Source organism: Lontra canadensis, unplaced genomic scaffold, assembly GCF_010015895.1.
Source record: "Lontra canadensis isolate GAN:19392208 unplaced genomic scaffold, GSC_riverotter_1.0 scaffold150, whole genome shotgun sequence".
NCBI classification, from domain to species: Eukaryota; Metazoa; Chordata; class Mammalia; order Carnivora; family Mustelidae; genus Lontra; species Lontra canadensis.
The window spans coordinates 1,017,858-1,044,474 of NW_022631144.1; the positions used below are offsets into that span (position 1 = coordinate 1,017,858).

General features: G+C 35.9%; 1 protein-coding gene across 1 annotated transcript in view; it reads left to right on the forward strand.

The window, feature by feature from the left end:
- The window catches only part of UTP20 (UTP20 small subunit processome component), a 98,412-nt gene that overhangs the window by 41,544 nt on the left and 30,251 nt on the right, over positions 1 to 26,617 (forward strand). Inside the window, exons 25-38 of the mRNA XM_032844307.1 lie at positions 2,247 to 2,372; positions 6,021 to 6,187; positions 8,182 to 8,390; positions 13,779 to 13,922; positions 14,627 to 14,706; positions 16,153 to 16,370; positions 16,889 to 17,033; positions 18,485 to 18,572; positions 19,406 to 19,549; positions 19,951 to 20,001; positions 20,126 to 20,278; positions 22,309 to 22,464; positions 22,923 to 23,063; positions 23,890 to 24,027. Of these exons, the coding sequence (XP_032700198.1) occupies positions 2,247 to 2,372; positions 6,021 to 6,187; positions 8,182 to 8,390; positions 13,779 to 13,922; positions 14,627 to 14,706; positions 16,153 to 16,370; positions 16,889 to 17,033; positions 18,485 to 18,572; positions 19,406 to 19,549; positions 19,951 to 20,001; positions 20,126 to 20,278; positions 22,309 to 22,464; positions 22,923 to 23,063; positions 23,890 to 24,027 (1,960 nt within the window). The remainder of the gene's footprint in view (positions 1 to 2,246; positions 2,373 to 6,020; positions 6,188 to 8,181; positions 8,391 to 13,778; positions 13,923 to 14,626; positions 14,707 to 16,152; positions 16,371 to 16,888; positions 17,034 to 18,484; positions 18,573 to 19,405; positions 19,550 to 19,950; positions 20,002 to 20,125; positions 20,279 to 22,308; positions 22,465 to 22,922; positions 23,064 to 23,889; positions 24,028 to 26,617) is intronic.

Below are 26,617 nucleotides of genomic sequence, written 5' to 3' on the forward strand. Positions count from 1 at the left end.
GAAGGCCTAGAAATTTCCTTTTTCTACTATAGTCATAATGCTATTTTCAGGTAAGAAATGAAAATTGAGGAAAAATGTTCCATGCTCCTGGATGGGAAGAATAAATATTGTGAAAATGTCTATGCTACCTAAAGCAATCTACACATTTAATGCAATTCCTATCAAAGTACCATCCATTTTTTTCAAAGAAATGGAACAAATAATCCTAAAATTTATATGGAACCAGAAAAGACCTCGAATAGCCAAAGGAATATTGAAAAAGAAAGCCAAAGTTGGCGGCATCACAATTCCAGACTTCAAGCTATATTACAAAGCTGTCATCATCAAGACAGCATGGTACTGGCACAAAAACAGACACATAGATCAGTGGAACAGAATAGAGAGCCCAGAAATAGACCCTCAATTCTATGGTCAACTAATCTTCGACAAAGCAGGAAAGAATGTCCAACGGAAAAAAGACAGCCTCTTCAATAAATGGTGTTGGGAAAATTGGACAGCCACACGCAGAAAAATGAAATTGGACCATTTCTTTACAACACACACGAAAATAGACTCAAAATGGATGAAGGACCTCAATGTGAGAAAGGAATCCATCAAAATCCTTGAGGAGAACACAGGCAGCAACCTCTTCGACCTCAGCCGCAGCAACATCTTCCTAGGAACATCGCCAAAGGCAAGGGAAGCAAGGGCAAAAATGAACTATTGGGATTTTATCAAGATCAAAAGCTTTTGTACAGCAAAGGAAACAGTTAACAAAACCAAAAGACAACTGACAGAATGGGAGAAGATATTTGCAAATGACGTATCAGATAAAGGGCTAGTGTCCAAAATCTATAAAGAACTTAGCAAACTCAACACCCAAAGAACAAATAATCCAATCAAGAAATGGGCAGAGGACATGAACAGACATTTCTGCAAAGAAGACATCCAGATGGCCAACAGACACATGAAAAAGTGCTCCATATCACTCGGCATCAGGGAAATACAAATCAAAACCACAATGAGATATCACCTCACACCAGTCAGAATGGCTAAAATGAACAAGTCAGGAAATGACAGACGCTGGCGAGGATGCGGAGAAAGGGGAACCCTCCTACACTGTTGGTGGGAATGCAAGCTGGTGCAATCATTCTGGAAAACAGCATGGAGGTTCCTCAAAATGTTGAAAATAGAACTACCCTATGACCCAGCAATTGCACTACTGGGTATTTACCCTAAAGATTCAAACGTAGTGATCTGAAGGGGCACGTGCACCCGAATGTTTACAGCAGCAATGTCTACAATAGCCAAACTATGGAAAGAACCTAGATGTCCATCAACAGATGAATGGATAAAGAAGATGTGGTATATATACACAATGGAATACTATACAGCCATCAAAAGAAATGAAATCTTGCCATTTGCGACGACGTGGATGGAACTAGAGGGTATCATGCTTAGCAAAATAAGCCAATCGGAGAAAGACAACTATCATATGACCTCCCTGATATGAGGGAGAGGAGATGCAACATGGGGGGTCAAGGGGGTAGGAGAAGAGTAAATGAAACAAGATGGGATTGGGAGGGAGACAAACCATAAGTGACTCTTAATCTCACAAAACAAACTGAGGGTTGATGGGGGGAGGGGGCTTGGGGGGGTGGGGTTATGGACATTGGGGAGGGTATGTGCTATGGTGAGTGCTGTGAAGTGTGTAAACCTGGCAATTCATAGACCTGTACCCCTGGGGATAAAAATATATGTTTATAAAAAATAAAAATAAATTAAAAAATAAATGCTATTGAAAAAAAAAAGAAATGAAAATTGAAAGTGTATTTGTGTATTAAAAATCCTTCTCCATAGATAGTAAGGTAGTAAAGAGACTACTAATTGATAAGTATGTGTTGAGAAGGTTGTATCATTTCTTGTTGCTTTAGTAATGTCAAAATCTTAATGATTACTTAGGGAATCATAATGATTCACTCTCAGTAAGAACTGAAGAAAGCTTTTATATTAATCTCTTTTAAACGGCTGAATTATTGACTAAGTCTTAATTCCTCATAATCACTTTTACCTTTTAAAATTTGAAAACTTGTCATTTTGTGAAAATTTTCCTTTATAGGTGTCAACCACAACATAGATATTCTTATTTCATTTCATATCAACATAGATATTCCAATTTCAGTTATGCATCTTACTGTACTATATTGCATTTTTTAAAGTACCATTGATTATTAAGTGATGATTTGTGCTATATTCCATTTTTAAAGGGAAAACTTACAAAGATTGCTTGAAGACAAAAGCTTTAAGGAAGAGATCGTACATTTTAGCATTTCTGAAGACAATACAGTAGTGAAAACAGCACACCGAGCCGATCTGTTTCCTATTCTGATGAGGTATTTACACTGTTTAAAACTGATTTGTTTACAAGTTGATCGCAAAAACAATTGTGAATATACTGCTATGATTTTTGCAGGGATTATGATTTTTTAAATTTTATTTTGTTTATTTAATTTTATTATAAAACTTATTTTATTTTATTTTATTTTATTTTATTTTGATTTTTTTTAATTGAACCTTTTGGGGAAATCAAATTGTTATAGAGACTTAACTTTAAAATATTTTGTTCCTAACATAAAGAAAGATCTTGCCGTGGAGTCATTTCAACAATAATGTTAAAATTAAATCCTCTATTTCTCTAAGGTTTATTATTGAGAAATAGTAAAAATAATTCATTGGGTATATAACTATGAGATATTAAAAGCTATTGATTTTTGGTGTTGATTATTTAATCATCCACATTCCAAGCCTTTCTTATTAGTTTTAATTGTTTTTATTGGATTTTCTTGGTTGCAAAAGTAATAGTAACAGTCATCAAAGTGTTAGTTCCTATTTCAAAAAACCCTTTGAGGAGGTGCCTGGGTGGCTCGGTCAGTTAAGCCTCTTCCTTTGGCTTGGGTCTTGATCTCAGGATGCTGGGATCGAGTCCCAGGTTGGTCTCCCTGCTCCCTGGACACCCTGCTTCTCCCTTGTCCTCTGCCTCCCACTCCCTCTGCTCTCTCTCAAATAAATAAAATCTTTTTTTTTTTTTTTTTTAAGGGGGGGAAGAAAAAAAAAATCCTTGAGTTTCCATTTTACTGGGAATAAAGTAGAAAGTCCTTATTCCTCCTCCAAGAGCCTGGTATGACCTAGCTGCCGACTGCCTGTCCAGCCACACCACGCGTTCGCTGCCACCCCCCTCAACGCCCACTTCCATGACAGTGGACCTGCTCTTCCCTGTGCTTGGAACACATGACCACTAGCTCTTCTTTTCCACTCAGTCTCCTCAAATGTCCTATTGTCAGGATGCCTTCCTCGTGTAAAATCGCACCTTCCTCTATTCACCTGTTAGTCCCTGACCTTGCTTTATTTTTCCTCACAATCGTGTGACATAGCCTCCTACTTACCACTTGTCTCCCCTGCCAGAAGGTAAACCCCATGGCCTGTAGAAAATGTTAGTCAAATTAATTTTGCATTCTTTTATGATTTAAAAAAAACAACAACTCTTTTTTCTGTCTTTTAATTTACATAGGTAATCTACACAGCATAGCAGAATTAACAGTGGTGGTAGTGTTTGTAGTTATCCCTGTCTTGCTACTGGATTTAACAGTAATGATTCTAGAGCAGCCCTTCTTAAAATTCGGTCTGCTCCTTGTCAGGGGCTGTCAATGAGATGCTTTCAGGGGTTCCAAGAGGTTAGAGCTTTTTTCATAATACTACTAAGAATTTACCTTTTTCCATGGTGCCTATATTTGTGCTGACAACACACACACAAAAAAAAACAGTGTGTAAAACTGGTGGTGCCTTAGCACTTACCAGGACAGTGGCTTCATTACCACAACCTGGAGTTAAAAAAAAAAAGAAAAGAAAAAAAGCTAGTTTCATTTAATGTTCCTGGTGAATCTTAAGCCCTAAGTACTTGTCTTTTTATTGTTTTATATGACAAAGTAGGAACTGTGAATAAAGCACCTCTGTGAATACGAGTTGTCTCATGGAATGGCATGTTTTCCAGATAACTGATGCAGGTTACAGAATCATTCATGGCTAAAGATCCATTCAAAGTGCAAGATAGACAGACGGATTTTAACGTAACAGATCACAAAGCTTCTTAATATGGTTTCAGATTCTGCATTGCAACCAGCCTTTAAGAAATAATCACTTGTTGGGGCGCCTGGGTGGCTCAGTGGGTTAAAGCCTCTGCCTTCAGCTCAGGTCATGATCCCAGGGTCCTGGGATCGAGTCCCGCATCGGGCTCTCTGCTTAGTTGTTAGCCTGCTTCCCCCCCCCACTTCTCTCTGCCTGCCTCTCTGCCTCCTTGTCATCTCTGTCTGTCAAATAAATAAATAAATAATCTTTAAGAAATAATCACTTGTTGAAGTTTGGTGTAGTATCAAAGTGGGATATCCACAATGATCTCAAAGAATTACCTGAAGGCTTACAAAATATTTTTTCCTTTCTCCAACTGCATATCTATTTAAGGCTAGATTTTCTTCAACTATAATTTGCTACAGTTGATTGACTACAGAAACAGGAAAATCTAGTTATTTTCTAATAAGCAGGACGATAAAGAAATGTGAAAAAAAGAAAGTAAAACATGCCTTTAGACTCACTGTTTTTGGTGGGGAGAGATTTGGAAAATAAAATTATTTTTCATTAAAATTTTTATGTTAACTCATTTTAATTTCTACCAAGATAAATATCGATAGATAAAACTTACGTACACAAAACCTCTTTGGAGACCTCAAAAATGTTTAAAAGCATAAAGGGGTCCTAATATTGAAAAGTTTAAAAACCACTGTGTTTCAATTTTGAAGTAGTAACATTTATTATAAATTAACATTTGTCATTCTAAGAAAGTAAGTAAGTCCTATCACTAGGTGGTATTTTATCAGGAATGGATAGTTGAATTTTATTAGAATGCCTATTAAGCATGTATTTAAATGATTATATTAACTTTTTCTGTGAGCCATTGATCTATATGAGTCCAATAGGCTTTACTAGTGATTCCTGCCTTCTTGGGATAAATCTTTATTTGGCTTTAATATTGTTTTAATGCAGCACTGCATACTGTATTTAAAGAAATGGGTTTTACATTTGTAAGCAAAATCAGTATATAATTTTATACTTTTATTTTTGTTCTTCAACCCATCTCAGCATCACAATTATACCACCTTCATAAAAGAGAAAGGACTGTTCCTTCTTCCTCTTAGCTATGAAACTTTATAGCATGAGAATGTTTTCCTTGAAAATTTAATTCATTTGAAAAACTATATGGGTTCCATGTTTACTTATGATTAGTTCTATTCAGGTTTTCTTCTTAAGTTCCTTTTGCTTATTTGTTTTGTTTTCTTTTCTTTTCTAGAAGATTACACATATAAGTCTTTCCAGTTTCCTTATTTTAGTTAACATTATATTCACTTATTTCCTTTTACTCCATGTATTTTCATTTTCATTTGGCTTGCCTATTTTACTGCTTTTTTCCTCCTACAAAGAACCACCTTTCGGCTTTTAATCTTTATTATTTCTTTCTTCCGGCTGCCCTCAGCCTTGTTGTTGTTGTTATTGTTGTTGTTGTTATTGTTTCGGGGGTTTTTTGTTGTTGCTGTTGTTTTTCTGATTTTTCTTTTTTTTTTTTTTTTAAGATTTTATTAATTTACTTGACAGACAGAGATCACAAGTAGGCAGAGAGGCAGGCAGAGAGAGGGATGGGGGGGAAGCAGGCTGCCTGCTGAGCAGAGAGCCTGGTGCAGGGCTAGATTCCAGGACCCTGGGATCATGACCTGAGCCGAAGGTAGAGGCTTTAACTCACCGAGCCACCCAGGCACCCCGTTTTTCTGATTTTTCTATGTTAAATATCTAATTTCTGTTTTCATCCTTACTTGTTTTATAATAACCTTTTAAGTCCATTTTATTGCTGCTATTCTAGCCTCTTAGGAAAACAGAATGACTAGTATTGTGTTTTAGGATTAATGTGCAAACAAAATAATGTTCTTTTGACTTTTTAGAATTTTGTATGGCCGAATGAAGAATAAGACTGGCAGTAAAACTCAGGGGAAAGCCGCTTCAGGCACCCGCATGTCCATTGTCCTGAGGTTCCTTGCTGGGACCCAACCGGAGGAGATTGAGATATTCTTAGACCTGCTGTTTGAACCTGTGAAGCACTTCAAGAATGGTAGTTCTCAAGTTTCTGCTACTTTGAATGTGTATTTTCTGCTGTAGACTTAAGATTGTCTCTAGCTAGGTTTCCCATGCTCTTAGACATCTTTCTAATGGGATTGTTCCTCCCAATCTCATTGGTGGCCTTTTGGCTGAAGTGGAGTTAGTTATTTTAAATTTTGATTGAATTAGGTGGAGCTCACAGTTTATCCTGGGGGTTATCATCATCCAGGGGTTAGTAAGCCCCTGATGAGAAAATGTGTATTTTGGGGCATGCCTGACTGGCTCAGTCTGTGGAGCATATGATTCTTGAGCTTGAGGTTGTTAAGTTCGAGGCCCACATTGAGTGTAGAGATTATTTTTAAAAAATAAAATAAGAAAGAAAGAAGTGGGGCACCTGGGTGGCTCAGTGGGTTAAAGCCTCTGCCTTCGGCTCAGATCATGATCCCAGGGTCCTGGGATCGAGCCCCCGCATCGGGCTCTCTGCTCAGCAGGGAGCCTGCACCCCCCCCCCCCCCCCCCCTTAACCCTTTCCCCTTTTCAAAAAAAAAAAAATAAAAAAAAAAAAAAAAGAAGAAGAAGAAGGAAAGAAAGAAAAGAAGTGTGCATTTTGTTGTTGTGCATTTTGGCCATTTGAAAAATAGTACTTACCCAGATAGAATGAATAGGTTTCTCCTTAGAAACTTAGGGCATGCTGAGAAATTAATTTTAATTGTCTTAGTATTTATTCATTCACTGAGTCATTCATCTGTTGAATATGACTTGTTGAATACCTCCTGTGCCCTGGATACTTTTGAAAATAGAAAAGTAATTATTTATTCTCTCAACCTCACCATGTAAATTAAGTGAATAGTATAAGTATATCCAATGAGACAAAATGCTCTCTGGTATGCAATGTTAGTAGTTAATAATAATAGCTAACATTTATTGAGTGCTTACTCCATGCCCAACATTATGATGGGCCCTTTTACATACAACTCAGTTAATCCTAAAACAACCACCCGAGGTATCATTACTTGACTGTTCCCATTTTACCAATGAGGAAACTGAGGCTTAGAGAGTTTATTATTTTGCTTATGACCATTCAGCTAGAAAATGGAAGATCTTTCTGACTATAGAATCTCTCCTCTTGCCCCATAATCGCTTTGCTTTAGGCAAACACAGGTATTTATTTGTACAGTAAAATGTTGTATGAAATTTTTTATTTTTTTTATGATAATGGATTCATCTGTTAAAATGTTTTCGTTTAGTGTAATATTGCCCTGTGAAGGAAGCTGGCTTTGATGAAAACAAAGGCATTTGTTCAATGAAATAGCTTCCATTGTAAGAGGGTAGAGCTATATATAATACTGTTTTTGGATAGACCATTTAGGTGTATGAATTAACAAGCTCATGATTTCATACCAGTGGTTTGAAGTAAAGTTCAAGCAAAAACAATTCAAGTCTTTTAAGTAAATTACGAAATCAGTTTGGCGCCAGTTTATAAAGGACTGTTGTTTTATTTATTCACTAGTGGTGTCAAGAGAAAACATTTGATCTTTAGCATTCAAGAAACTCCTAATGTAGCAGGCAGTACATTTTCTCTGAAACTGCTCAAGTCAACATAGACAGTGAAAGCTGAGAGTGAGAAAAATGCATGGGAGTTGCTAGGTGGAACAAAAGACTAATGCTATTTCAGGTTTTGGGGACTAGTCTAAATAGGATGAGAATGGAGATTTAGTTCTGGCACAAGTTTCTCCTTTATTCTCAGTTTCCTCATCTGTAGTGTGATAATACTAAAACCTCCCAGGCCTAGTTCACTGAATTTGGTAAGAGAATCAGAGGAAAATACATTAGGAAAGTATATTATCATGTATAAATCATTGGAACTGTAGAAAATACTTTATCGTTGAGGGAATTGAAAAAAGGAAGCTGTAATTAGAGAGTAACTAACATTTCCACTTGAAAAAAGGAAGCTATAATTAGAAAGTAAGTAATACTTCGTTTTACGTGATATCTTTGTTTCATTAGGAGAGTGTCATTCTGCAGTCATTCAAGCATCAGAAGATTTGGATTTGTCTAAAGTTCTTCCTTTAGGTCGTCAGCATGGTATCTTAAATAGCCTTGAAACAGTATTAAAGAACATCAGTCATCTGATCAGTGCATACTTACCGAAGATTTTGCAGATACTGCTGTGCATGACAGCGACGGCATCACACATCCTTGACCAACGAGAAAAGGTGAGACAAATTCACTGTAGTTGCTTTTTTCTTGGGCTAGTAAGAGTCTGCATTTTACTTGGGAAATTGGTTGGGACCTGAATATCTCATAGTCTTCACTGTTTTAAATATTTATGAGTAGTTGGAGGATGCAAATTATAGGTGACCCTTGAACAACATGGGTTTAAACCGTGTGAGTCCACTTAAAAATGGAATTTTTTTTCTGATAAACATAGTGCAGCACCATAAATGTACTTTTTCTTCCTAATGATTTTCTTTCTTTCTTTTTTTTTTTTAAAAAAGATTTTACTTATGGGGCGCCGGGGTGGCTCAGTGGGTTAAGCCTCTACCTTCGGCTCGGGTCATGATCTCAGGGTCCTGGGATCGAGCCCCGCATCAGGCTCTGTGCTCAGCAGGAAGCCTGCTTCCTCCACTCATTCTCTCTGCCTCCCTCTCTGCTTGTGATCTCTGTCTGTCAAATAAATAAGTAAATAAAATCTTTAAAAAATAATAAAAAAATTTTTTTAAAGATTTTATTTATTTATTTATTTATTTATTTATTTGACAGGCAGAGATCACAAGTAGGCAGAGGCAGGCAGAGAGCGAAGAAGGGAAGCAGGCTCCCTGCTTAGCAGAGAGCCCGATGCGGGGCTCGATCCCAGGACCCTGGGATCATGACCTGAGCCAAGGGCAGAGGCTTTGACCTACTGAGCCACCCAGGTGCCCCCCTAATGATTTTCTTAATAACTTTTACTCTACCTGACCTTATTTTAAAGTAAGAGTACAGTATATAATATACAATAACATACAAAGTGTATGTTAATTGCCTGTTTATGGTATCGGTAAGGCTTCAAGTCAACAGCAAGCTATTAATTTAAGATTCTGGGGGGTCAAAACTTACGACTATGCAGGGGTTCAATGCCCCTGACCCCTGCATTATTCAAGGGTCAGCTGTATATCCCTTGTATATTTTAAAGAGATTTTAAATAATAGTTTGTGAGTTCTATATACAGGAATATAGCTAGTTAGTTCTATATACAGTATATATAGTATAGTTAGTTCTATATACAGGGATAGCTGATCTGGTATTTCACATTTTAATTTCAAGAGCCTAGAGGTATAAGACATCTTCCAACTTTATCCAGAATTCTTGGAGAATGAACAGAATACAGTTAGCATCACCCTTGTTACTTTGAGATAAGAGCTGCGCCGAGATCTTTTGCAAGTAAAAGCTTGCCTACTGTAAATGCGATGTTTTGAGTAAAGATAAGTAGCAAGACCTGGCAGCCAGCTAACTGCCAGAAGCTTCACAAGATGGTGCTCAGTAAACATTTTCTGAATTGTATTAAAGACAATATATTTATGTTCTGTTGAAACAAATTTGTGGGCATAAGTATTTGGAAAGCTTAGGGAAACTTAAGGTCTTTATGGACTAAAGGCTTCTTAGTGGGACTTGAGGTGAAGATCTAGACTCAAAGATTTTTGCTGTTGATTCTCAGTTAATGATAAATGGGCACAGTTTTAATTGGGCTCAAATTTGTTTCATTTGATTTGTTGATATGCCTGGTGAACTGCCTCTCAGATATGGTCATGTTAATTGAAAATTGACAGCCAGGATTTTATGCTGGGTTTTTGTTTTTTTTTTTTTTTGACTACACATGGACATAAATCTCCTCTAGTTGATGAAATGCTGTCCTCTGATTACCAAGCTCCAGGGATTTAGAACATACCTTCTGTTTTTTAGGCACCATTTTATTTTCTTTATTCTTTCATTCCTTCAACAAATATTAATCGAGCCCCTGCTATGTGATAGGGACTGTTGTAAGCACTGGAAATGGAACAGTAAACAGGGAAAACAAAAATTCCTGTCCCCTTATTTATTTAGTAAATATTTATTTCATGCCTCCCGTCTACCAGACATCATTCTAGGTGGGGAATGAGACTCAGGTAAGGACTCAATATAATGGGAGAAAAAGGCTTATTAAATTCAGAAATAATAAGAGTAATGTCACTTGGTGGTGAGACCTGAGAGGGAAATAAATGAGAGCCTCTGCAGATCTCTCTCTAGCTTTCTTCCCTCCAGTACTTCTGCCTGTCAGTTCTCTCCAAGCCACACTACTCCATCTCCTCATCTTAGGAAGATGACTGGCCTGTGCCTGGACTCTTCCTTCTCACACTTAGCCTGAAACTCCAAGCAGGAATCTGGGGAACGTATAGGATTCCCCGTATCTGTTTACCCCTTCAGGACTTACTGCCCTTTGCTGCCTGCTATCTAGTATCTGAAAATTATTATCTCATAGATTCTCTTCAGTTTTTTAGTTGCTTGAGAAGGAAGGCCAAATCAAGTCCCTGTTGATCCATCTTGAACAGACATAGAAAAACTATGAGAAAGGAGGAAGCTGAGAATAGTCCTCTGACTAATACAAGGCTAAGAATGGCTCCTGTTTCCAACAGCCAGAGCAGAAACCCCGTAAAACCCAAGGCACCAGGAAGTATCCTAGGTAGGGGAGTGCCTCAGTAGTGGAACCAGATTAGCTCTGGAATAAAGGCTGCCCTGGCAACACCTAGCAAAGCTTACAAAGATCATGCTTTTCCCAAGTAAATTAATTACATCAGAGAACGAAACTCAAAAGCTTTCAAATGATTTAAATGAAAACAAAATTCAGTGTCTCTGACATCCAGTCAAGTTTTCCCAGGCATGCCAAGAAGGATGAAAATTTTACTCATAATAAGGAGAAAAATCAATCAACAGAAGTAGACCCAACGATGGCTCAGATGATAGAATTAGCCAAAAACTTAAAACAGCTATTAGGAATATACTCCATATATTCACAAAAGTAGAGGAAAATATGAGCATGTTGAGGAGAGACGTGAAGATGTGAAGATTTTAAAATAAAATGAGAGGATGTGATAGGAAGTGACCAAACTAGGAGTGAATGGGTGCTGCTTTCATTAGGATGGCCAGTGTCCTGTCTAAGGAAGTAGTATTTGAATTCCTCTATCTATCCAGCTGTGGGAAGAACATTTTTAGGCAGAGAAAATGACTAGTAGTGCAAAGTCCCTGAAGTAGATTTGTCAAAGTCTAAGAACAGACAGAAGGGCAAGTTGGATAGAGCACAAGGAGGGAGAAGAATCATGTAAGATAAAGTTGAAAGGTAGGTAGGGCTTCTTGTGCTCTGAGATGGATTTATTTCAAAGTGTACTGGGAAAACTGGAGAAGTTTGAAACCAGGGAATAATAAGGTCTGTTTGATGTTTTTAAAATTTCACTCTGATTACTTTGTGAAAAAGAGGCTTGTGGGGGGCCAACACTGGAAGCTGAAAAAGGTCTTAGAAAATTCTTTCTCTGTGTTATAGGAGAGCTTCGTGGTATTAGGGAGAATTCTGTGAGAAATTTTCATTTATGCCTTATAGTGAGTGATAGTAACTTCATACCTGGGTATATTAAATCATAAAATGTTAGAGATTTTATAAACCCTGTATAATTTCTCTGACTTTTTGGTTAACTTAGAAGAAGTTACTGAGTAATGCAGCTTTACTTATGAGTCAACAATCAGTGACTCAAAAGATCATTTATGCAATTTTATAGATCATTAGTTAGTGAGGTGCTAAGCTTTTTGTCACTTTGGAGCTTTTTAAAAAAATTCTTGGACAAGTTCTAAGAATTCCTTGAGGTACTGTAATGAATTACTGAATAGTAATACTGCTTAAGTAAGTTAAACTTCTACATATGCGTATTTGAGCTAAGTTATACATTTACTTTTTTTCTATCTGTTAATTCCTCCAAGACATTGATTGACACTGAAGAGTATATCATGAGGGTTATTTTAGTTTGATTTTATTATTTTGGAACATTTAAACAACGGAGTAACTTAAATGTACATGAAATTCAGTCATATAGACTATTCCTCTAGGAACTAAAGTCTACAATTTTCTTCATGATGTTGTGGCCATAAAACTTGATGGTCATTATTTAGAGTATTGTATTGTCTTCATGAATTTCAGGGTGGTTTTTAGATTTTGATGTAGGTCACTAAGGTCACATGTAAAAATAAGTTGGCCACTTATACATCTAGAGACCACAGTATATTAATCAAATGGAAAAACATTTAGTGGTTGCGACTTACCCCATTTGTTTGGTTTTTACAACATTCCTTTAAGATCCACTAGAAATTCTGCCTCTTCCCTGAAGCTTTTCCCTTTTCAAATTTATAATCCGCCCCTCCCCCCATTGGATATCTTTGGCATTTCCAGTCTGGCACACTATTTAATACATTTTCCTTCAGTGATATTTTTAAGCTGAGGTCAGACCTTTGGCTGTCATGCCATTGGATTTAATGGTGGGGGCTCAATAACTTATTCTGCTCTGAGCCTGAACAAACTGGCCACATATTTGTGATTTTGTAACCAGTAGGGAAGGAGATGCCAGTAGAAGTAGCAGAGTCTGTTATGGAAGAGGTTTGCGGTTAACTCAGGCATCCACCCACTCCAGCCTCTGTGCCTCTAAACAGACAATTATTGATTTTTTTCCAAATTGCATTTTTCTTTGAACTATATATTTTGAGATCTTCCCATACCTTGATTCAGTCGCCTCATTCTCTTATACTATATGAAGTATTCCACTATATAGAGAGACCATAAATTCTTTAACTAGTCTCCTAGACTAATGTTAACAAGAATGATTGAAAACTCCTAGTTTTAGAAAAAGTAAAAAATAATACAAGTTATGAAAATGAAAAAGAAAGTCACTTCATTTGAAATAAAGGTTTATTGCCGGGGGAGGGAGGGTAGGGAGAGGGGGCGTGGGGTTATGGACATTGGGGAAGGTATGTGCTATGGTGAGTGCTGTGAAGTGTGTAAACCTGGCGATTAACAGACCTGTACCCCTGGGGCTGATAATACATTATATGTTTACAAGAAAATAAAAAATATTAAAAAAAAAAGAAATAAAAGTTTAATTTTTCCCCCTAATCTAAGGCATTGTGATGGCAAAAAAAAAGAAAAAAGAGAAAGGTTTGTTTTATTTAGAATGTTCTGTTCATAGGAAGAAATCAGGATTTTATTTAAGACAATTACTTAGCTGAAGAAATACAACAATCTAGGACACTGAACAGCTGTTCCAACTTGTGATTTTTTTCCCCTACAGAGGACACTTTAATGTGATTTTACTGGGCAGTGATAATTGAGCACATCTCACCATTTGATTTTTTAAATCTCTGCTTTCCTATCTTGTTCAATGAGAAAAGCAGTATGATATGATGAGTTGAATTTCCATGTAGATTAGAGCCACAGTCAATAGACTTAACAGCATGTCCAGCTTGATTCTTGGCCATCTGAGCAACAGTGCCTCCTTGAGGAATCAAGGATAAAAATGAAACATGTTTTTTTAAGAGAAGATTTTGTTTTACAGATACAGCTCAGGTTTATTAACCCACTGAAAAATTTAAGACGTCTTGGAATCAAAATGGTAACTGACATCTTTCTGGACTGGGAGTCTTACCAATTCAGAACAGAAGAAATTGATGCTGTATTTCATGGTGCAGTTTGGCCCCAGGTAAACTTTATTACTACCCTCTTACCGGATACCTTCTGCTTCTTCCTTTGGTATGACTTTAACTAGTACAGTCTATACCTAGACATGAATGCCTGTCCTGGCCTTTTCCTTTACATCGAGTCTTCCTTTATTTCTGAACATTTTAGAACACTTTGCTTTGCCTCTACTATCACCTAAAGCTCAAGAGCTGGTTTCTTTAATACCACGACATGTATAGTTAAGGTTAATTTGAATATGGTTGTGTCTCTTAAGCAAATGGAATATAACTGTTACAGAACCTCAGTGATGTGTCTCTGGATTTTTGACAAGCATAAGGGAAAATACACAGATATCCTTGTTACCTTGTTTGTAACCATTTTGTGATGACTCCTGTTATTTAACTATAGCTAAAAAGACTGTGGAGGAGACTTGATTTTAGGAATTCTAGCTGCTTGAGCTCTGTCGTGTCTAACCAGTTGAAACCTAAAGTACCTCATTCCTTCTAAGGGTCTAGCGCTTCTTGCTCCATCTTTGCCATTTTTCCCCTGTAACCATTATTTTGGATTCCTTTATTTTTTTCTTCAGTCTGTCCTTTAAATGTTAATCTCTGTCCCGTGGCTGTTTATCCTCTTGGATTTCTGTACTTGCTCTGCTTTTTAGTTGTTTTTTTCCAATAATTCTGTATGTGTTTTTATTTTGTATTCTGTTTTTATTTTGTGTCCTAGATCAGAAGGCTTGGATCTGAGAGTCAGTATTCTCCTACTCCTCTGCTGAAACTAATTAGTGTCTGGAGCAGAAACGCAAGGTATGACCATTTTTCTCCCACCTTTAAAAAGGACAGTGTTTTAGACCATTCTAGTCAAAATGAGTCAAGGTTACTAATAATATGATTTATGGTGAAATACTATAGGTGCGGTTAAAAAGAATAAGGTAGCTGAATTTCAGAATACACAGGTTTAAAGAAAAACACAAGCTGCTGAACAGTGTAACCCAAGAAAAATACCTGTGCATGTGTATAAATATAAAATGAAGTAGAAAATGCCTAGAAGGATACGTGAGAAACTGGTAATGTTACTATAGCATGTGGAGGTTTGGGTACCCCAGAACAGGGAAGAGGTAATTTTATGATATATCTTTAGAGTGTTCATTTATTATTTTTGAAAAAGGGAAAAATAGGGGGCACCTGGGTGGCTCAGTGGGTTAATAAGGCTCTGCCTTCGGCTCAGGTCATGATCTCAGGGTCCTGGGATTGAGTCCCATATCAGGCTCTCTGCTCAGCAGGGAGTCTGCTTCTCTCTGTCAAATATAAAAATAAAATCTTAAAAGAAAAAAAAGGTAAAATAACATTTTGCAATGTAAGTTAAACTTATACATATTTTAGTAAAACTTACGCATTTTTGCTAGTTTTACAGTTTCATTAAAACTTAAAAATCAGAAGTACTGTTATTGTTAGGGACGTACTTCCAACTTTTCCTCAGTTTGTTAGCACTAAGTATGTTAAAAGTGCTTGAGCTCTTTTTCCAATGATGCTAAAGTGGTAAAACTATCTGAATTGTTTTGGTTTTACCTTCCTGCTGATAGTTAGAGGACTACATCCCTGAAGTAGAACAGTTGCTGGTTTGCCACTGGCTGGAAAACCTTTATGCACTCTATCCTTGTTGGTGTGTTTCCTCTGGGTAGGATGCTCCTGTCATTTGTGTCTTTCATCTTTCATACTTGGGGATGGATTTACCACCTCTCCCAAAAATGATGCTGATCTCTGAATATTGCATATCCTGACACAGTAAATGTTTCTTTGGTCTATACTCCTGATTCCCATGTTGTACAGCATTGGTTTTTATGTGAGTCTATAAACATTCACATTCTAGAAGGTTTATAGTTGAAAAATAGCCTGTCTTCAGTACATTTCTTTTAGAAAAGGCTCATACCATGTTCACATCTCAGCTTTACAACTTAACTACCTCAGTGGCTTTAGACACGTCTCAGTTTTTTTATCTGTAATGTGGGGACAAGGTTACCAAATTATAGAGATGTTACGAGGATTAAATGAGAGATATACATAAAGTGCCTAAATAACAATCTTTGTGAGGTGCCTGGAATTATCCATCAAATTTTAGATTTTAAAGTAATTTCCCTTTTGATGTTGGTACACATATATATTTAAACTCAATATGGAAATTCTTATTGAACTTGTTTTCAGAAAAAAATATTTTGAGAAATAAGATGAAAACTTCAATGTTTTCCCTTGCAGATATTTCCCTTTCCTGGCTAAACAGAAACCTGGGTACCCAGAATGTGATATCCTGACCAACGTTTTTGCAATTCTCTCAGCAAAGAATCTCTCAGAAGCCACAGCCTCTATTGTGATGGATATAGCCGATGACCTTCTTAACCTTCCAGATTTTGAACCCACAGAAACACTTTTGAGCTTGCCAGTAACTGGATGTGTGTACATGGAAAGTGCAGATGGTATGTGTGCTGTACAAAAGTAAATGATTCTTAGATTTCTGAAGTAGCATTTGTGCCCTCAGAATGGAAAATATCAACACAATTTGATTCTTTTAATTACTTTTATTATTAAAAGAACTTATTTTCTGTAGGAATTAATACCAATTCATATAAACTGAATTTTCTGTGTAGTGGTAGAAATTAAGATTATTTATGCTCCAGAAAGCTCAACTATCCATCAAGAAATTTAATGACTTCCACTGTCATGTCTCTGAATTCTTCTTGTCAAATTATCCTAACCGTTCTTTTACTAATACCAAAAATGGCTTACATAAAGCCTCAGGGGGTCTCATATATAAATTTATAATTTAGCTAATAATACTGCTATTATGACTAAGAAAAAGTTATTTAATCTTTACAGTTAAAATTTATTATATTTATGAAAATTGAGTGCTCTCCTTGTCTATCATTATGAAGATAGTATACGATTATCCTTTAATAGTTCATTAAAATCAAAACATTTATTACTTTTTTTTCAGAGTCTATCACGATGGGAGGACGATTAATTCTACCTCATGTACATGCAATTCTCCAGTATCTTAGCAAAACCACAATAAGTGCAGAAAAGGTGAAAAAGAAGAAGAATAGGGCACAAGTCAGTAAGGAACTTGGCATTCTGTCAAAGTAAGTGATATATTGGTCCTTAAAAGATAACATTACTATCCATGGTTTTAATTTTTGCTAATTTTTACCCAGTTTTTCAATTATTTTAATGTGGTAATAAGCTGAAAAGGTTTTAAGTATTTTTAAATGCCCTCCATTTTTAAGATAACATAGAATTCTTTTTCTCTGCCAGTATATTCATTAGAAAACTTTTATGGCATCTATCTTCATTTTATTATGAGAGAATAATCTTCAAAATTCTAAAGTAGGCTAATAGCTTTATATATTTTATTCAGTTAGAATTTTGAGTTACATGAGATCACATACTTTTCATTTTTTTTTTTAGTTTAATTGATAAAAATAATTCATTTAAAAGAGCATGTTGTGGTTGTTCTGTTTATTTGTTTTTTAAGGTACAAGATCTTGCAAGGATTTTTAAAGATTCTTTTTGACAATAGACCTAGAAATATAAAATTGTGTCTTCTGTAGCAGGGTTGTTAAACCAGAGTACAAAAAATGTTTGCATTTTAAACTCTGAATTGTTACAGGACTTAACTGTTCAAAGTTTTTTTTTTCTGTTACCTCAACAACAACAAAATATGATATATTAGAATCTTTCAGGAATTGCTTTGAAATGTTTTATTCATATTATTGTATTTCTAAGTTATACAGAATGGGAAACCACACAAAATACACTCAGTAAATTTTATCATAGGCTGTGTGGTAGTGAAAAGAAGGTGAGAGATTAGGCACCATAAAGACTGGGTTTGAAAGGCCTGCTCTGCCACTTAGATGTGACATCAGCTTCTCTGAGTCTCAGTTTTCTTTGGGCAAGATGGGGCTAAACATTTCTATATGGAAGGCTAAGGTGGGAGTTAAATTGAATACCGCATATAAAGCCTTAAACAAGTCTTGGCACTTAAAAATGTCATTTTCTTTGTAAAGTGAGAAATTACTAATTGTCAAAAAATAGTAAAAACAAAAATAATTTAAAAAAAGAAATTGCTAATATTCAGATTATAGCATTGGAGTTTACTCTAACTCACCTACAAAATCAGATGTTGCAAGAGAAATAGATTAGTAGCCATGAGCCTGAAGTTGGAGAGAAATAAAAGTGGACACTGCAGGGGCTCCTGGGTGACTCAGTGGTTAAAGCCTCTGCCTTGGCTCGGGTCATGATCTCAGGGTCCTGGGATCGAGCCTCACATTAGGCTCTCTGCTCAGCAGGGAGCCTGCCTCCTCCTCCTCTCTCTCTGCCTGCCTCTCTGCCTACTTGTGATCTCTGTCTGTCAAATAAATAAAAATCTTTAAAAAAAAAAAAAAGTGGACACTGCATGTAAGTCAGTTAAACTTTTCCTACATGAACACATAAAAGCCACCTGTCTGTCACATGTTTTCTACAAAACGTTTAACTTCTTAGAGAAATACTCTTAACTTGTGTATCTTACATATCAGTTTTTCACCTTCTCTAGGATCAGCAAGTTCATGAGAGACAAAGAACAAAGTTCTCTGCTCATCACACTTCTTCTTCCTTTCCTCCACCGTGGCAATATTCCTCAGGTAAAAATTCATAGGACATTGGCTTTGTCATTAAAGTAGTACTTTAGTATTAAGGTTCATCCATGAGCAATACTTTTCATTGGTTAGATTCTGTGATGTATTTGCAAAAAGATTTTATACAGAAATATAAAATTAAAAATAGAGGAGACACATTGGGAAAAGGGGGGAAAACAAGAGGCTGGAAGCACCATCATCAATCCTTCATTTTTCTTTCTTTAGCTTCTAATCCATTTTTTTTTTTCTCACTTTTTTTTTTTCCTCTCACTTTGATCAATAACAAATCCGGAACCCAAGAAGCGCATCATATAATCTTAAGTATGCATCACAGTTGCAGAACTGCTAATGAAAAGTCAGACTATATTAATATTACATGCAGCTAGGAGTTTCTAAAATGATTTTCCAACTTTTAGTTTAATCTCAAGTCAAATCAAATGGCTCAAACTCAGTGAGGCTTTAGTAGCTACACTGAACATCTCTTACTATACAGTAATTCAGTATAGAAGACCACAGATCTGTAGAGAACCAGAAGTGAGTATTTTTCTTCAATAACCTCATTTTTCTTGGCCCTTTTTGGACTGGACATAGAAGAAATTATGTTCCAAAACCATGTGTATTTTCTGTTAGAATTAAAGGAAGAAACTGTTAATGGACATTATTGTGGATTTTATGTGAAATTAAAATGCTAAGAACTTTCAAAGGCCTATGAAATAACTTTTCTGATTACTACTTGTGCTTATTGAAAGTTATTTATTTTCTGTGCTATAATATTAAAGCCAAGTTGACCAGTTTTCTGAATTACTGAAATGTGATTTCTCTTAATGTTCCTCCTTAAGGATACAGAGGTTGATATTTTGGTGACAGTACAAAACCTGTTGAAACATTGTCTGGAGCCTACAAACTTCCTCAAGCCTCTAGCAAAGCTCTTCTCAGTTATTAAGAATAAGTTGTCAAGACAGTTGCTTTGTACAGTTTTCCAGGTCTGTAGTGCTCATTTTATCCCTTTTTAAAAAGATCACTGTGACATATAACACATATTGACAGCTTCTTTGGTGTCAACATGATGTTTCATATAAATTTGAGTGGAAAGAGGGAATTGAAGGGAGGAGGACACAGAAAAGTTAAGATTTGGGGCGCCTGGGTGGCTCAGTGGGTTAAGCCTCTGCCTTCAGCTCAGGTCATGATCTCAGGGTCCTGGGATCAAGACCTGCATTGGGCACTCTGCTCAGCAGGGAGCCTGCTTCTCCCTCTCTCTGCCTGCCTCTCTGCCTACTTGTGATCTCTCTCCATCAAATAAATAAATAAATAAAATCTTAAAAAAAAAAAAAAAGAAAAGTTAAGATTTTATTCAGTAATAATATACTATTTTCATTCCTTTTAGACTCTTTCTGATTTTGAGAATGGATTAAAATATATTACTGATGTTGTCAAGGTAAGAAAGTCTTATATTTTTCTTATGCTTCAAAAGTATTGTCATTTTTGTTTATTTAAGATTTGTATACCTTCATTTACGTTTTCACTATTTCACAGTGTTTCAATGTTTTCATTTCTTGTAGCTTAATGCCTTTGATCAAAGACATCTTGATGATATCAACTTTGATGTTCGCTTCGCAACATTCCAGACTATCACTTCTTACATTAAAGAGATGCAAACTGTGGATGTTAACTACTTAATTCCAGTTATGCATAATTGTTTCTATAATATGGAGGTAGGTTTTTATAGCAGAAATTTATGAATTGTTTTTCATTGTTTTGATAATACAACTACATGACCTGATTTCTTTCTTTTTTTTTTTTATTAACATATAATGTATTATTTGCCCTAGGGGTACAGATCGTGAATCATCAGGCTTACACGCTTCACAGGACTCACCATAGCACATACCCTCCCCAATGTCCATAACCCAACCACCCTATCCCTACCCCCACCCCTAAGCAACCCTCAGTTTGTTTCATGAGATTAAGAGTCTCTTATGGCTTGTCTCCCTCCTGATCCCATCTTGTTTCATTTTTCTCCCCCTACCCCCACCATGGTCCCCCATCCTGCCCCTCAAATTCTTCATATCAGAGAGATCATATGATAATTGCATGACCTGATTTCTTAATTTGTGTTGTGAGCAAGACACAGATTTTTGTGTAAAATTTCTTGTAGCTGCAGACTGTTTTGTTTGGTGAAGACCGTATTGTTATTCTCATGATCTAAAAGACAAATATTTTGAATAAAATAATATGTGGAAGCACTTTAAAAAATACAAAGCCATGTGCTAGAATAGGGGAAATTCATAGAGACAGAAAGTAAATCCGTGGTTACCAAGGGCTGCCAGGGAGGGAGAAATGGAAATGGTGAGGGAGGACTTCTGATTGGCACAGAGTTTTATTTGGGGGGGGATGAAAATGTTCTGAAGTTAGATAGTGGTGATGGCTGTACAACCTTGTGAATATCCAAAAAACATTGAATTATACACTTTAAAAGCGTGAATTGTATAGTATTTCAATTATATCTTAATGTTTGGAAGTTTTGTCACTGTATTATTTGACAGTTTGCCCTCTTTTATTGATTCAGAAATATAAAGGGTTCATACTATTTTAAGTACCGTGTTGCTGGACTGAATTAAAGCCCAAAACTGGGGAAAATGAAACCTTTGATTTATAGTTAACCATGTAATGTCATCAGTAATCTCTTTGTGGCATTTTATAATGATTCATCTGATATTAATTATTATGTAATATATGAAAAAGTAATCTCCCCATTTGGGGATAATTCTTCATATTTCATATCAAATTCTAGCACAAAGAATTCCAAATCACTGCCTGCTTCGCTGAGTTGGCAATACTTTCTCCACATTCACTACCTACATTGCTCAAACTGGGAATTGGAGCACAACTAACCAAAATTATACCAGCCAACTCTGTTGTTTTCAGTTATCACATGATACTGAATATTGAAAACAAGCTTTAGTAAATCTTTTATTCTGTCTGCTTTGAGAAATAAAACTAATCAAAAAGTCGGTTGCATCATATTTTCCAAATCAGAGTGTGACTTCTCAGTAAGAATGATTTTTCAGTTATTTACTACAGGACTACCTCATTTTATCATGCTTTACAGATACTGTGTTTTTTGGTTTTGGTGTTTTTTTGTTGTTGTTTTTTTTTTTTTTACAAATTGAAGGTTTGTGACAACCCTGCTTTGAACAAGTCCTATCAGCGCCATTTTCCAATAGCATTTGTTTATTTTATGTCTCTGTGTCATATCTTGATGATTCTCATAGTATTTCATTTTTTCATTATGATTATATTTATCATGATCTGTGATCAGTGATTATGATGCACTGAAATAACAGATCATGGTAAGTATTTTTTATTTAAGGCATGTACCTTGTTTTTTTAGACATAATGCTATTACACACTTAATAAATTATAGTATAGTGTAAACATAACTTTTATGTGCACTGGGAACCCAAAAATTCATTTGTTCATTTAACTCGCTTTATTATGATTTTCACTTGGCTCTGGTGGTCTGGAACCAAAGTCACAATATCTCTGGGGTATGCATGCATATTCCTCACAGCCCTACATTTAGTTCTTCCTTAGATGTGATGTACTTGGGGAACATTTCTTAGGAGGGATCTTTACATAGAGGAGTATCAACATTTTGTAAACTGTTCATTGGGAAATAATATTCCATGTTATAGTTATTACACAGAATAATTTTGTTTTGTTTTGTTTTTCTTGTTTCGAGTTAGGAGACATGTCTTTAAGTGATAATGCCAGCATGTGCCTGATGAGTATCATCAAAAAGCTAGCTGCCTTAAATGTCACAGAGAAAGAATATAGGGAAATCATTCATCGTTCACTCCTGGAGAAGTTGAGGAAAGGATTGAAGAGCCAGACAGAGGTATTGGGGTTTGTAATTATATCTTTTGTCTTTTATGTACTACTGTTACGGATTTTGTTTTTGCTTTTATTTTTCCCTACTTAAGTTGTTAAAAACAGCTCAGTACATTTAATTAAAATACTTAATTGCATAAATACAAAACTCTTAAAAGAAGAGTGGGAATATAAAGGAGAGTGATCACTTCTGATCTTATAGTTTGTGTTTACAGTGGGAATGTTTTACGTTAAAAGAAAATTGTAAACATTATAGAGGTTTTTTTCTGTGTTTCTTTATATTATCTAGAAAGCAAATTCTTTTATTTTTATTTTTTTAATTTCTTTTTTTAATTTAATTTTATTTTTTTCCAGTTCCAAAAATTCATTGTTTATGCACCATGCTCCATGCAATACGTGCCCTGCTTAATACCCACCAAATTCTTTAAAAAAAAAAATTTGTTTTTCTCAATTTGGCATTTGCAGAATATACAACAGGATTATACCACAGTGCTTTCCTGTTTAATTCAAACCTTTCCAGATCAACCAGAATTTAAAGACTTGGTACAGCTCACTGATTGCCATGATCCAGAAATGGACTTCTTTGAGAATATGAAGCACATTCAGGTAGAAGACGCTTCCGTGTTGAGTTCTTTTTTCCTGCCTATAAAATAAGCATCTCAGGGGCGCCTGGGGGGGCTCAGTGGGTTAAAGCCTCTGCCTTCGGCTCAGGTCATGATCCCAGGGTCCTGGGATCAAGCCCCGCATCGGGCTCTCTGCTCAGCGGGGAGCCTGCTTCCTCCTCTCTCTCTGCCTGCCTCTCTGCCTACTTGTGATCTCTATCTGTCAAATAAATAAGTAAATAAAATCTTTAAAAAAAATAATAATAAAGCCTCTGCCTTCAGCTCAGGTCATGATCCTGGGGTTCTGGGATCGAGCCCTGCATCAGGCTCTCTGCTCAGCAGGGAGCCTGCTTCCTTCTCTCTGCCTGCCTCTCCACCTACTTGTGATCTCTGTCTGTCAAATAAATAAATAATTTTTTTTTAAATAAGCATTTCAAACTGTTCTATCTGATTTAAAAAGATATATTTTACTTTTCCAAAAAGTTTTGAGCCTCTCATTCCTTGGTCTTCATGATTGTCAGTCAGATTAGCATAGGAAATGATCAATTTTCCTAGGGTCTGTTTTCTTTCATGGTATCATAAACCACAATAATAGTGTCACATTTCTTTGCCATTTCCTAAGTACATAAATGCTTTAGGATCCTTTGTTAAACAAGTGCTATGGATTATATCTCTGGAAGCAAATCAAGGCACAGGTGTTGTTCATGTAACACATGGACTATATTTCACTCCTTTAATCTTTTCATGGAGAAAAGTAACATGATACTGAAATGGAGCTGGTTGTAGGTGAGTGTATTCAGTAACTAATTCTTATTTTATCTAACTCATAGATCCACAGACGAGCAAGAGCCTTGAAGAAACTGGCAAAACAACTAATGGAAGGCAAAATTGTTCTGTCTTCTAAATCTCTTCAGAATTATATCATGCCTTATGCCATGACTCCAATTTTTGATGAGAAAATGCTCAAGGTAGGACATTAGATGAGGGAAACCATTAAACATCTACCTATACCATGACGCAGTTTTCCAAAGTGCATATGGGGTTGGTGACATTCATATTGATGTCAACACAATTAGAGGCTTAAAATAGTTCTGAAGCCCTGAGAATGGTACTTGGCACATAGTAAATGCTCTATAAATGGTAGTTTTAATCTTTATTTTCACTATTGTTAGCCCAAAGAGGCCAACCACAAAATAGTTCCCCTCTTAGAAATAAATGATCACATTACTAACATAGCATACTTTTATTTTTGTATTATAGGACTCAATTCTGATAATTAATTAGCAAAAATCATTGTTTTCCCAAATGGCTCATAAGAAAGGAAGTTAAACAATAACTACCTTTACTTTAGCACTATACCAGATACAGGAACTATTCTAAGTACTTAACATAATCTTACTTCATCCTCATCATAGCTTAACCCTATAGGTGCTGTTGTCACTATTTTACAGGAAAGTAAACTGGGAATAAGTGAGGTATTTAACTTTCTCAAAGACATACAGAATGAGAGTCTGTATTTGAACTTAGGACTGTCTTCATTATTATACTACATAGTGCCAAAAACAGTGTCGTGCACATTGTAAGGCCTTAATATTTACTGTTTAGATTGATGAAAGACAGCACCCAAAAATTCAAGTCTAATTGAGGTGATACCAGCAGTTGTGACTTGAATTTATACTGTGTTGACCACATGGTATTGTGCAAAGTTAGGTTTCCCCTGTTGTTGCAAAAATTTTTAAAGAATTACCTAAGTAGGGGCACCTGGATGGCTCAGTGGGTTAAGCCTCTGTCTTCGGCTCAGGCCATGATCTCAGGGTCCAGGGATCAAGCCCGACATTGGGCTCTCTGCTTGGCAGGGAGCCTGCTTCCCTCTCTCTCTCTCTTTCTCTCTGCCTGCCTCTCTGCCTACTGGTGATCTCTCTGTCAAATAGATAAAAAATAAAGTCTTTTAAAAAAATAATAAGTAAATTAAAAAAATTTTTATAAAAAGAATTACCTAAGTAAATGAAAGAATATTCCCCAAAATTCCAGTTTAAAGAGTTAGTAAGCCCAGCCAACTTAAACTTTGATGGCAGGAAAATAGGAAAGAGGTATAGATGGAAAAAATAAATTATATTTAGTTTTGGTTCATGTTAACATGGTATACCCTTTTCATGTTTTATTTTTAACATATTTGTGACTTTTTTATTTACTATTGGTTTCTGCTAGATAGAATATAACTGAGTCTTGGCGGTTTTGTCAAATCAACCTCTGCCTTTTCATTGGTTTTAGGCCATTTACATTTAGTATCAGTATTAATATGGTTAGGTTTAAATTGTTGATGGTTTTACTTATTTTCCATTTGTCCCTCTTTATTCTTTCCTTGTATGGGATTAATTTGATTTTTTTTAATGATTTTATTTTATCTCTGTTGACTTACTAATTATCATATAGCTATTTTTATATAGGTTTTGGCTTTACATCAGTTTTAAACGACACTATCCATCGTTACTTTGGTTTAAACAGTCAATTATTGGGGTGCCTGGGTGGCTCAGTCACTTAAGTGTCTGCCCTCAGCTCAGGTCATGATCTCAGGGTCCTGGGATTGAGTCCTACATCTCCCTCCTTGCTCAGTAGGGAGCCTGCTTCTCCCTCTGCCCCTCTCCCTGCTCGATTTCTCTCTTTCTCTCAAATAAAGAAAATCTTTTTTAAAAATAGCCAATTATCTTTTAGAGAGATCTTTCAAAATAAGGAAAGATCTTTTGTATTTGCTTACATATTTGTGATTTCTGGTCACTTCCAGTTAACTACAATTTTCCAGTCATTCCTTTGGGTAGATCCAGACATATTCCTGTTTCATTTTACTCCTGACAGGAAGACCTGCTTCAGATTTTTTTTGTGGCACGGGTCTACTAATGATGAGGTCTTTCAGTTCGTATTTGTCTTTTCTCATTTTTGCTTTTATAGGTAATGTTTCTAGGTATGGAATTCTAGATTGACAGTTATTTTTTTTTTCTTTCTGTTCTTTAGAGAGAATTGCTCTCCTGTCTTCTGGTTTATATCACTTCCAGCAAAAAGTCATTCCTATCTTTATTCTTCTGAGTGTAATGTATCTTTTTTTTTTTTCAGCCTGCCTTGAAATTTTTCTCTTTATCACTGGTTTTAAGCCATTTGATTACAGTGTGCCTTAGTGTAGTTTTCTTCATGTTTCTTGTGCTTGGGCTTTATTGAGCTTCTTGGAGCTACTGAGTTGTAGTGTTCTTCAAAGTTGTAAATTTTTGGCCATTATTTTTTCAAGAATACTTTGGGTCCCCTTCTTGCTTTTGGAGACCCCACTTTATATTAGGCCACTCAAAGTTGTTCCAAACACACTGAGGCTCTTTTCTTTTCTTTCTTTTTTTTTTTTTTTTCCATTGCTTTTTTTTCTGGGTTTCATTTTGTTTTACTTTTGTATCACTGTGTCTTCAGGTTCACTAATCTTTTCTTCTTCCGAGTCTAATCTGTTTTTAATCCCATCTAGTCTTCCCTCCCAGAACTGTCTTTTCCATTTCTAGACATTCAGTTTGGCCTTTTTTATAC